The sequence below is a fragment of the Morone saxatilis genome, unplaced genomic scaffold, assembly GCF_004916995.1.
Source record: "Morone saxatilis isolate NCDOM2014 unplaced genomic scaffold, NCSU_SB_2.0 Contig6, whole genome shotgun sequence".
Taxonomy (NCBI): Eukaryota; Metazoa; Chordata; class Actinopteri; family Moronidae; genus Morone; species Morone saxatilis.
Window position 1 is genome coordinate 9,541,077 of NW_023340206.1, and position 9,901 is coordinate 9,550,977.

At 36.2% G+C, this 9,901-nt stretch overlaps 1 protein-coding gene across 1 annotated transcript; it reads left to right on the plus strand.

The window, feature by feature from the left end:
• The first annotated feature begins 2,773 nt into the window (after positions 1–2,773).
• nfkbiz (nuclear factor of kappa light polypeptide gene enhancer in B-cells inhibitor, zeta) lies at positions 2,774–7,251 on the plus strand. Its single transcript, XM_035677817.1, has 11 exons — positions 2,774–2,852; positions 2,936–3,076; positions 3,407–3,489; positions 3,865–4,181; positions 4,450–4,555; positions 4,638–4,784; positions 5,289–5,355; positions 5,436–5,605; positions 5,747–5,857; positions 5,942–6,109; positions 6,315–7,251. The coding sequence occupies exons 2-11, from the start codon at positions 3,001–3,003 to the stop codon at positions 6,351–6,353; spliced, it is 1,284 nt and encodes a 427-aa protein (XP_035533710.1). The 5' UTR covers positions 2,774–2,852; positions 2,936–3,000; the 3' UTR covers positions 6,354–7,251.
• The last annotated feature ends 2,650 nt before the right edge of the window (positions 7,252–9,901 follow it).

The window sequence follows — 9,901 nt, forward strand, 5'->3', positions numbered from 1 at the left end:
GAGTCTAATATATATATATATTTTCTAACAGTTGGGATTAAGAGACAGAAAGAAAGAGTTAGTTTGTGGTTAAATGAAAACAAAGGAAGGGAAGGGACGAGTTAATGAACTGACAAGGTTGCATCTATGCTTTTGTAAGCAGGAATAATATGTAATATGTGTAATGGGCAAACATGCAATGAATGTCAAAGATGAATTGGCAGACAATTAGAATTTCTGTGTTCACGCATATGAATAAATGGTGAATTTGACACGTTTAAAAAATCTCCCAAAGCTAGAAACCAACTCAGAACATCATAAGGGACAAAATCTGACGCAGCTATTAATAAGTCATTTATTTTGGTCTCAGCTTTTTTTTTCATCCCAGGAAGCTCGATTTCATATTTCATTACAGTATGAATTTTTTAAGGCCTGTCACGGTTCAGATTCAGTATTATTACTTAAACATTCTCCACATGTAATGAAATTGGCAAAAAAATAATTTCTACAGAATTTGTAGTATTGTTCCTCTGGTCTTTATCAGGGGAATTTACACATACCTGTCTAGTTACTCTTTTATCAACCTCAAATGCTTAAATTTAATAATTTTTATTAAATGTCAAATATGCAAAAATCTTGTGCTGAACAACTCGAATGCAAACGTTTTATTTGCATTGTTAAAGACGACTCTTGATGAAAGTCTGTCGCACTAAAATGTTAAGAGTGCAGTGTTTTGTCTCTGATTAAATTATTTAAATTAATGCTTAATTTAAAATAAGATTTATGAATCCATAGGGACACAAATTCGTTCCTTTTGCTCTGTAGAGAAGGTCAGAGGCGTTAACCCTGACGAAAGTAGAAGCGAGTAAACAAACAGTGTTTAATCTGTTGCCTCATGTTTGTCGTATTTGTCTTTCTGTGTTCAAACAAATAGAGAACCAGTGTTTCCATTTGGATAGAAGCAGAACGGGTATTTTGTTTAAGTAGTGGTTAAGCGTCAGCTATTATTTGTCAAACTGAAGGTATGAAATTACTGCGTTCAAAGGCTCAAGTGCTCTTCCAGGATGTAAACACCATTTACAAATGTATATTGATGAATGAATTGAATATATGGGAAAAGTCATCATGAGTTGGGAGGTTTTGACTTAAATGTTTACATTTTGAGAAATAGATTTAAGCATGAAAGCAAAGTGCGATACCAATTCTCATGTAAGACCTATTAACTGTGAAACTGCTGGTTTTAATGATGAATTGAAAATACTCCACACTCTTGCACTCTGCATGTCATTCCCTTCAACTCATTCACAGTGGAATATAAAAAGTGTACAATCTTGTCCTTAATAAATTAAAAGGGGGCATTCAATCCTAAATGTGATGTTCCTTATGTGCTGACTGTGAAACGTTTCGGGGGGGGTGGCAGATCTGGCAGACACTGTTCAGTTGGAATGTACAGGCTTTGAAATGATGGAAACACTTCTTATTTTCTTATGTATGGAAACAGGTTCTGTGGGGAAAGTAAATGTCATCAAAATAGACTCATGATTAATAATAGACTCTGATTTAATAATAATAAGAAACTCAAAGTACAAATTTGAGGTACTTGTACTTTACTTGAATGACTTTGTACTTTTACTCCACTACATTTTTTTTAACAGCTTCAGTAAACTAGTTACTTTACAGATTAAGATTGTTGCACACAAAAACAATTAGTTAATTAATAGATTGACAAAAAATTAATTTGTTACTATTTTGATAATCATTTTTCATGCAAAATATTTATGGTTCTGCCTTAAAAATGTGAAGATTTGCTGCTTTTCCTTTTAATTATCTTATTAACTTTGAATTGTATTCTATTGTTTGGACAAAACATTCATTTACAACGTGTCACTCTGGGCTATGGGTAATTGTGATGTCTGACCAAGACATGTATAATTTATACTCCTGTAATAACTTATAAACCTGTGGTGATTAGATTACTACTCGTCACTCGACAAAATGAGACTGAAAACAAGGTTTAATTTGTTGATGTAACTACACAACTATGTAAGAAAGCAACAACAAGCTATGTTCTCATCTTATGGACCGAAAAGTAAAAGTTAAGCATAAATAAACTTAAAAATAAACTTTGCACTACCACCACATTCTGCTACTCCTCTGCTATAATGACAAACAAGCATACACTGGATCTGGACTCAAGCCAAACCCAACATGCCTTTCTCTGAACTGTTAGCAGGGAAAGTGTTTGTGCCACCAACACTTAAAATGACTCACCTGCCCTTCCTTTCATTGTATGTTGGGTCTTTCAGTTCTGCAGATGTTCCAGTGGTGCACAGGTTGATCAGTAAGTTTAACAGGTATGTACAATAACAAAATTATGTTTCTTTTCCCCCCTGTGTAATATTTGTTTAATAACATTGTTTTTTTCTTGCTGTATTGAGTATTATGTTTCAAGTTTGCTCTGCAGTCTGGCTACTGATTACTGATTCACTTATGAAGGCTTTATTGTTCAGTGGCTTTGCTTGTATGCAGTACATTGGCCTCATTTGCATATCAAATGACCCTCAACTAGTTTTTCAGTTTGAGGACTGGACTCTTTTAAGATAAGGATTCACTTTATAAATCATTTACTATTTAGTCTTTGAATTAATTTAATGCAAACTGCAAATAAAAAGTGGTAAAACTGAATTTTTGCTGCATTCACCTTTGAGGATTAACTTTCAGCTGTGACAAAATGTGTAAGACCTTTATTTTGAAACACTCGACTCACCTTACTAACCTGTCAACCAGGAAGTTGAGCCAGGTGTGGGGCATTTTGTGAGGCAGTTGTTCCTCATTTCTGATCCTGCGGTGACAAGTAGAAGAGCTGCAGACAGGTGAGTCGCTCGTGCGTTTTCTTTTTTTGTCGTTTTCACACCCTGTCACTGACTGATTGATCACTGACTGTTTTACATTCTAGGTGTGTGAGAGGAGAAAAACCTCAGTTCCAAGTGGAGTTGATTACTAATAGATGACTCCTTAAACATGTTGGATCCAAGAGGGAATGAAACCAGAGGAAGCCAGAGTCTGTCAATGGGGGCCAACTTCATAAACGATACAGGTAATTTTTTATAATCGCTGTAATCTGATATAACCATTGACCACTTTAAAAAGGATGAAACTCTAACCACAGCTCACTGTTTAATCTTCTGGTTCCTAAACATTTGATTCCACTTGTATTGTTTACGAGACATGGGGGGAACAAGGAAGTCTAACTTATTTCTGTTAACATTAGAGAACGGCAGAATTCAGATCCTTTATTTAGGTAAAAGTACAAACACCTAAAACCTTACTTCAGTAAAAGTGTGTGAGTATATTACTTCCTGCAGACTTCAACGTTTCCTTTACCTTTGTGATTTAATCTGATCATGCATACTGTGTTTTTCCTCAGGCACTGATCCCAAGCTACCAGAATACGCTCAAGCCGTCCACAAGAAGAACACTGTGAAGGAACTGCTATTGCTGAGACGCCAGGTTAGTCCCGGGTAGAACAGGTATTTAAACACATGAGCATGATAAGACAAGTTTAAGTTTGACTGAAGGATTTGGAAGTTGCAATCAACTCCAATATGTTTTATCTATAGTTGTTTGGAAAAAAAAGAATATGTAGGAATTTTAGCTTTATTTCTTTTAAAAGCTGTTCACCTGTCTAGTTTTGTTTCTGATGATGGAGTTTGACTTCCTTCAGTATAAGGCATTCCTCCTCTTATATAAAAGTACAGGTTGTTAGTATGCAAATAATTTAAAGACAGTGCCAAATGTGGGTTTGTTAAAAAAACCCAGATCACAATCAGATGTGTTCATAAAATTACTGAATTAAATTACAGCTCAGAAATGATTCTGTTTTAGAAATGGAACTGCTCCCAGGAAGACAACAACATTGAGCATAAATTCAAATTTGCAAAATCTGAAGCTTTCTCCAACGACATGAGTTGTCATCGGTTTGGCCATCCAGCCCCAGTAAACTTCAATATTACCAATCAATGGGCTCCCGAAAATGGTAATATTACCCCACAGCTAACGCAACATCCAGCTCTGTGGGGACAAGAGGCTCCGACTGCTGAAGTGAAAATGACTTTATTTCACTGGCAAATACAGCAAGAGGCACAAAAACTTGAAGGAATTTCTCCAGAGCTGCTGAACATGCAAGATGTGGATGGTGACACGTACGTATTATATATACAGTCAATTTAGACAAGTTAAAAACAGTTGAAATAGTGAACTAAAAGTGAATAAACAGCTGAAATAGTGAGCTTAATAATAAATGAAGAGAATAAGATAAAAGATGATAAGAAGATAAAAATGTCCAGCCATAACAGACCTAACCTTAAACATACATATATGTATATACAGTATATCTATGTATATATTTATTATATATATATATATTGCTTGTGGATAAACTAACAGGCCATTTTCTTTGCCAACCACCAGATTCCTTCACATAGCAGTGGCACAAGGTAGACGGGCTCTGGTGTACGTGCTCGCTGCACATATGGCCAGATGTGGCTCTGTGGACGTGAAAGAACACAACGGGCAGGTATAAAGCAAACACAAGTACTGTTTCAATGACTCGTGGTTTCCAAGTCCATGTTGTGCAGTGTCTGTTGTTGCCTACACAGACGGCTCTTCAGTTAGCAGCTGCCACCAATCAGCATTTGATTATCCACGACCTGTTGACACACGGAGCGCAGATCAACACTCGAGACCTCTGGGGCCGCTCTCCTTTGCATGTGTGTGCTGAGAAAGGCCACTTGCTCAGTCTTCAGGTAAAAATGCATAAACGCATATCTCTCTCTCTCTCTCTCATCATCTCTCTCTCTCTCTCTCGATCTCTCTCTTCTCTCTCTTCTATCTCTCTCTCTCTCTCTCTCACCCTCCTCCTCTCCTCTCCCTCTCTCTCCTTCGCTCTCTCTCTCTCAGTGTAAAGATTCATTCATATTTCATGTGCTGTGCCTGCACTCACATATAGTAAACAAGTTCTAACGATGAGTTCATTATTTGTTATCTTAGTTGTGATAACTTAAAATATTCAAGTAGCAGTTTTGAGTCCACAAATGTCCATACTCATATGTGTAATGAAGACTTTAAAGGACGTGTTTAATGATGTCTTAGTGAAGTTGATCTTTGACATTTTGGGTAAAAAATGTCACCACTTTATCTTTGTATCCCACTAAACGTCTGTGTGAAATGTCGTCATAGTTACTGCATCAATTCTTCAGTTATGGCCGAAAATGTGTTTTGTTTTGACTAACTTGATTTCTTTTCCACAGAGCATCTGGAGGACGTTATCGGAAGGTGACAGGCAGCCGCTTGATATTGAAATGTTCAATTATGATGGTGAGTATGGTTTTATTTAGCTTTAAAACCTCTTCAGTAAAACATATTTGTAATGAAACACTGCTGTTCTGTGTCTGGAGGTTTAACTCCGCTGCATGCAGCAGTCCTGACTCACAACGCCGTTGTTAAAGAGCTGAGGAATCTGGGAAACCCTTGTTCATACATGAAAATGGAGCTGGGGCAGAGGAGACAGAAGCATGTTGAATGTATTAAGACTCTGCTGCTCATGGGCGCCTCCTTTGGGACAAGGGTAACTATCAGAACTGCTGCCTTTGTTTTGTGGTTTGGTTTATGTTCATTTAAAATCATATTTCCTTTTCTTTTCCTTTTAAATCAAAATGTGAGATTATGAAAACAACCTTGTTTTCTTGTCTATTTTTGATTTCCGCAGGATCTGAAAAGTGGACGGACGTGTCTTCACATGGCCTCTGAGGAGGCAAATTTGGAGCTGCTGAGCATTTTCCTTGACCAGCCGTCTTCACTGTCCATCGTAAATGTCCCGGTAAGTTTCTCTGTTGTTGTAATGAAACCGGAGTGAAATGAATGAATTGACTATAATGTGTAATTCTGTGTCCGTATGCTTCAGACATTCAGTGGAAACACCGCCCTGCACGTTGTCAGCGCTTTGCAAAATCATAAAACTCAAGTAGAAGCAGTAAATCTGCTGATGAGAAAGGGAGCCGACCCCGGCACCAGGAACTTTGAAAATGAACTGCCGTCTCAGCTGGTGCCTGAAGGCCCCGTCGGTGAAAAGGTAACAGATTATCTTATCTGAACAAAGAGAAGGCCTCGCTACTATGTGAGTCATTTGAAAACACACTGGATTGAGAAACTAAGTTTGTTTTGTGATAAGATCCTTGTTGAACATGATGTTATTTTCCATATCTGAATTATAAATCAAAGTGATCAGCCTGATCATGTGAGTGCAGTGATAAGTTATTTCTTTCTTTGTTTTCCAGGTGCGGCAGATCCTGAAAGGAAAATATTTTCATGCTTAAGCGAAGCTCAAGAACACTGTCAGTCAGACAGTCCACACTAACTATTATTTGCCAAAATAAGGCAGATTGTGGTTGTTTCAGTGAAACATTTCACATTGTTCATTACCATGTAATGCCCAAAGAGAAGAGGTTTTTGTGTTTTAGCTCTATAGATAAAGTTTATACATTATTGTTTTTGGCAATAATCTGATATGTTTAATATTTTTTAAGGTTTGATGATTCATGGTTATTGCTTACAAGTTTTGTTTTTAGATTTATGGAGGATTCAATCATGGGTTCTGGTGTTTTTTTTAGTTTAGTTTGAAACAATTTCACTGCTATACCATTTGCATATTGTTGTTTATTTGGTTGAGTTGGAGGTATGAATGGAAATGTTGTACTGCATGTCATATATCAACAGTTATTTTTAAATCATCTGTAGTTCCTGTAGAAAATGTATGATTACTCCACTGACATTTTATTGCAAAAATGTTATTGTGTGATGTTTTATCATTTTCATGAGATTTCTTTTTTTTTTTTTTGGTTTAGTTAAAGGGGATGGAAACAGTTGACACAAAGTTGTATTTTGGTGTCTATAAAGTCAAAATGTTGATTATCATCTAACTTGAACTTGATTTCGTACATGCTTAAGTTTGTTTTAGCTGATCTGGATGTCTCAAATTATCAATTGAAGTTCATGAGAGAGACCGATGAAGGGGTTTAGAAGTGAAACTGATATTTTTCTAGTAGTATCCAACAATATTTATGACTGTCATTCAGTCCAATCTGGTATTCAAATTCATTTTTGCATTTCCTTCCAAAACATCGATCTTCCAGTTACCCCTGGTCTGTATTCAACATTGTTTCTGTTGACTATTTGTGTCAGTTTGTGAAAATACTGTAATCATTTTTCAATAAAGTTTCAGACATACGTGTTCTTTATGCTGAGGAAGTAAAACAAAATCATGCACAGACATATAGAGAGATGTATACAATATTGTACATAAAGAGTTGATCCCAGAGTGTGAATGATGCTTGAGCCCCTCCCTCAATCAATGCTGGCATTCACAGGTTTATAGAAACAATTTTAACAATATATAAATATACCCAAGTATAAAACAGGCTTCCAAAAATAGTTGTTTCCGCCTTTGCACACTTTGGTATTCCCAGTATTCCCAGTATTCCCCCTGTAGTGCACCAATGACTCTCCACCAGCGAACACTCTCTTCCTGACTTCGCTCCGGTCGGCGAACTGACGCGATGACGCATCCGCGGCGGCTGAAACTATTGACTAACAACCTGAGCGCAAAGTTCGCGCTCATTCCGGATACATGAACCTGATTCGTTTGAAGGACAAGAGGAAGAAGAAAATAAGTGAGTTATAAGGTCAGTAGAGGCCGAACGGCCACACAAACAAACACAAACAAACACAAGGTCGCTGCGTCTGTTAGGGAGCGAACAGCTATACTAACGTTGGTGACTATGGACCAACAATCGGTCAAACTCGAGTTACATGAGGTGAAAATGAGAGATTATTGTGAGAAGGAAAATTAAGTTTCAAACAGTTGTTGTTGTTGTTGTTTTCTTGCTGTTATTGTCAGAGGAAATCAACGCCACCTGTTGAGCGTTCAGTGAAAGCGACAAGCGAACAGCCTCTCGAACAACAAACACTAACACTGTGGCGGAAGATTGTGATCATGAAGATCTGTCAATAATTAGTTGAAGCTTTATGATTTCTGGATTAATTCTGTACCATATGACACAACTACATGTTTGTAGAGGGACTCACTATTATTGATTATTGATTGATTGAATTATTCCACCAGTTTATCTGACAGGAACATAGTTTCATAGGATACAATTATTGTCACAATATCTGTTATTGTTGTTAATTGAAGTCCAAGCAGTTCATTTGGCGTTTTCTAAAAACTGCAGGGTTTTTAACAAGAATAAAATCAGAGTTTTAGTTCTTAAAATGTCTTTTTAATCATTTAAAATGAAAATTGGGACACAAAAATGATCATTCCCACTAACTGTTAATCTTATTGCAATTGTAAAATCTGTTGCAATCAATACAATCACAGTATGAGGACTGCTGTTGACACGCTCTGTGGGAACTATGGAAGAGTCTTCAGGTAAGTCCACTTTCCAGTCTGTATGTTGGTAAACACGGTATATTTATCTTTCATATCACTATGAGTAACCATTCATTAGTGAGAAAAAGTCTTTTCTTGCTTAAATACACAAATCCAAGATCCAAAATGCAATTCACCTGCTTGTGTAAAACTAAACAAAAAATAAATAACTCCAGTCTGTTCCTCTGTGAAATTAAAGACATATTCATGTCAAGAGTTATCAACAATGAACAATAAGTTATTGAACTTGAACTCATGTTGTATAGTGTTACAGTTCATCACTCTGACCACTGGAGGGCACTCTTTATTGAACTGAACACATTATTATATTATTAGATTTCAATTCTTAACATTTATCTTTTACATATATAAAAAATGTATTTTAGACAATGCACAATTAATTAAAAAATCTTGATTTTAGTGAAAGTTTCTGTTAAAAAAACTGTTAATCTTATTGCAATTGTTAAATCTGTTGCAATCAATACACTCACAGTATGATTTTTTTGCCATTTCATGTAGCCCTATAACTTAATTTGTCTCACACTTGTAGATTTGCAAACATCTCCTCTGGTAGGATATTTTTCTATTTGGCAGAAAACATTTCATAAAGTTCAGACATTATCTGGACTGAGACATTTTTGGAAATGTATTTTCTTTGTTGTTGTTGGTCAGTGGTTCAGTGTTTGCAGGAGTTTATATGGATGAGGAGGAGGGCCGTGACCTCCTCCGCCCCCCAGAAAACCCAACTTGTCCGCTGGTGGTCCCAACTCGCGGTCCTGCAGCTCGCTGGAGGAGGCAGGAGCAGGTGGTTAGTACAGACAAGATAAGACATCATCAAGCACAATGATTTTTTTTCAACAAGTTTTTTTTTAAATGTAATATATCATATATCCAATATCATCTTTAGAACAGCTTTACCTTCTGTGATTTTTAAAGACTTTATTAGAAATTAAATGTCACTATTTCATTTGAGCTTTCAGCTACTTTAGTTACTCAGGTTAGTTCAGAATACATTTTTTACAGTCAAAATGAAATGAAAAATGCAAAAATGATCATTCCCACTAATTGTTCCTATTGCAATTGTAAAATCTTTTAATCCAGATCAGCCAAGAATCGGTAGACATAGTCCATACCGTTGTCCACTTCTTGACTCAAGGGACTTGAGTGTTTGTGAACTACGGAAGAACTACGTAAGGTAAGTCCACTTTCCAGTCTTAATGTTGGTGAACACAGTATATTTAGTTTTCATATCAGTACTAGTAGTTGACAAGTACCATTCATGAGCAAGACAGATTTAAAAAAAGTCTTTATTTTTCTTTTAGAGATCCAAAATGCAAAAAATAAATAAATGAATAAATAAAATAATTAAATAAATAAATAACTCACTTGCTTTCTTGTCAAGAGTTATATGTGAACGTTTATCAGTAATCAACA

Bases quoted from the DNA above. Each gene is read 5' to 3' on its own strand.
- nfkbiz (XM_035677817.1), top strand. From the start codon at position 3,001: ATGTTGGATCCAAGAGGGAATGAAACCAGAGGAAGCCAGAGTCTGTCA. The intron at 4,182-4,449 runs GTACGTATTATA...GCCAACCACCAG, and splicing joins CAAGATGTGGATGGTGACAC to ATTCCTTCACATAGCAGTGG. The intron at 4,556-4,637 runs GTATAAAGCAAA...TTGCCTACACAG, and splicing joins TGAAAGAACACAACGGGCAG to ACGGCTCTTCAGTTAGCAGC.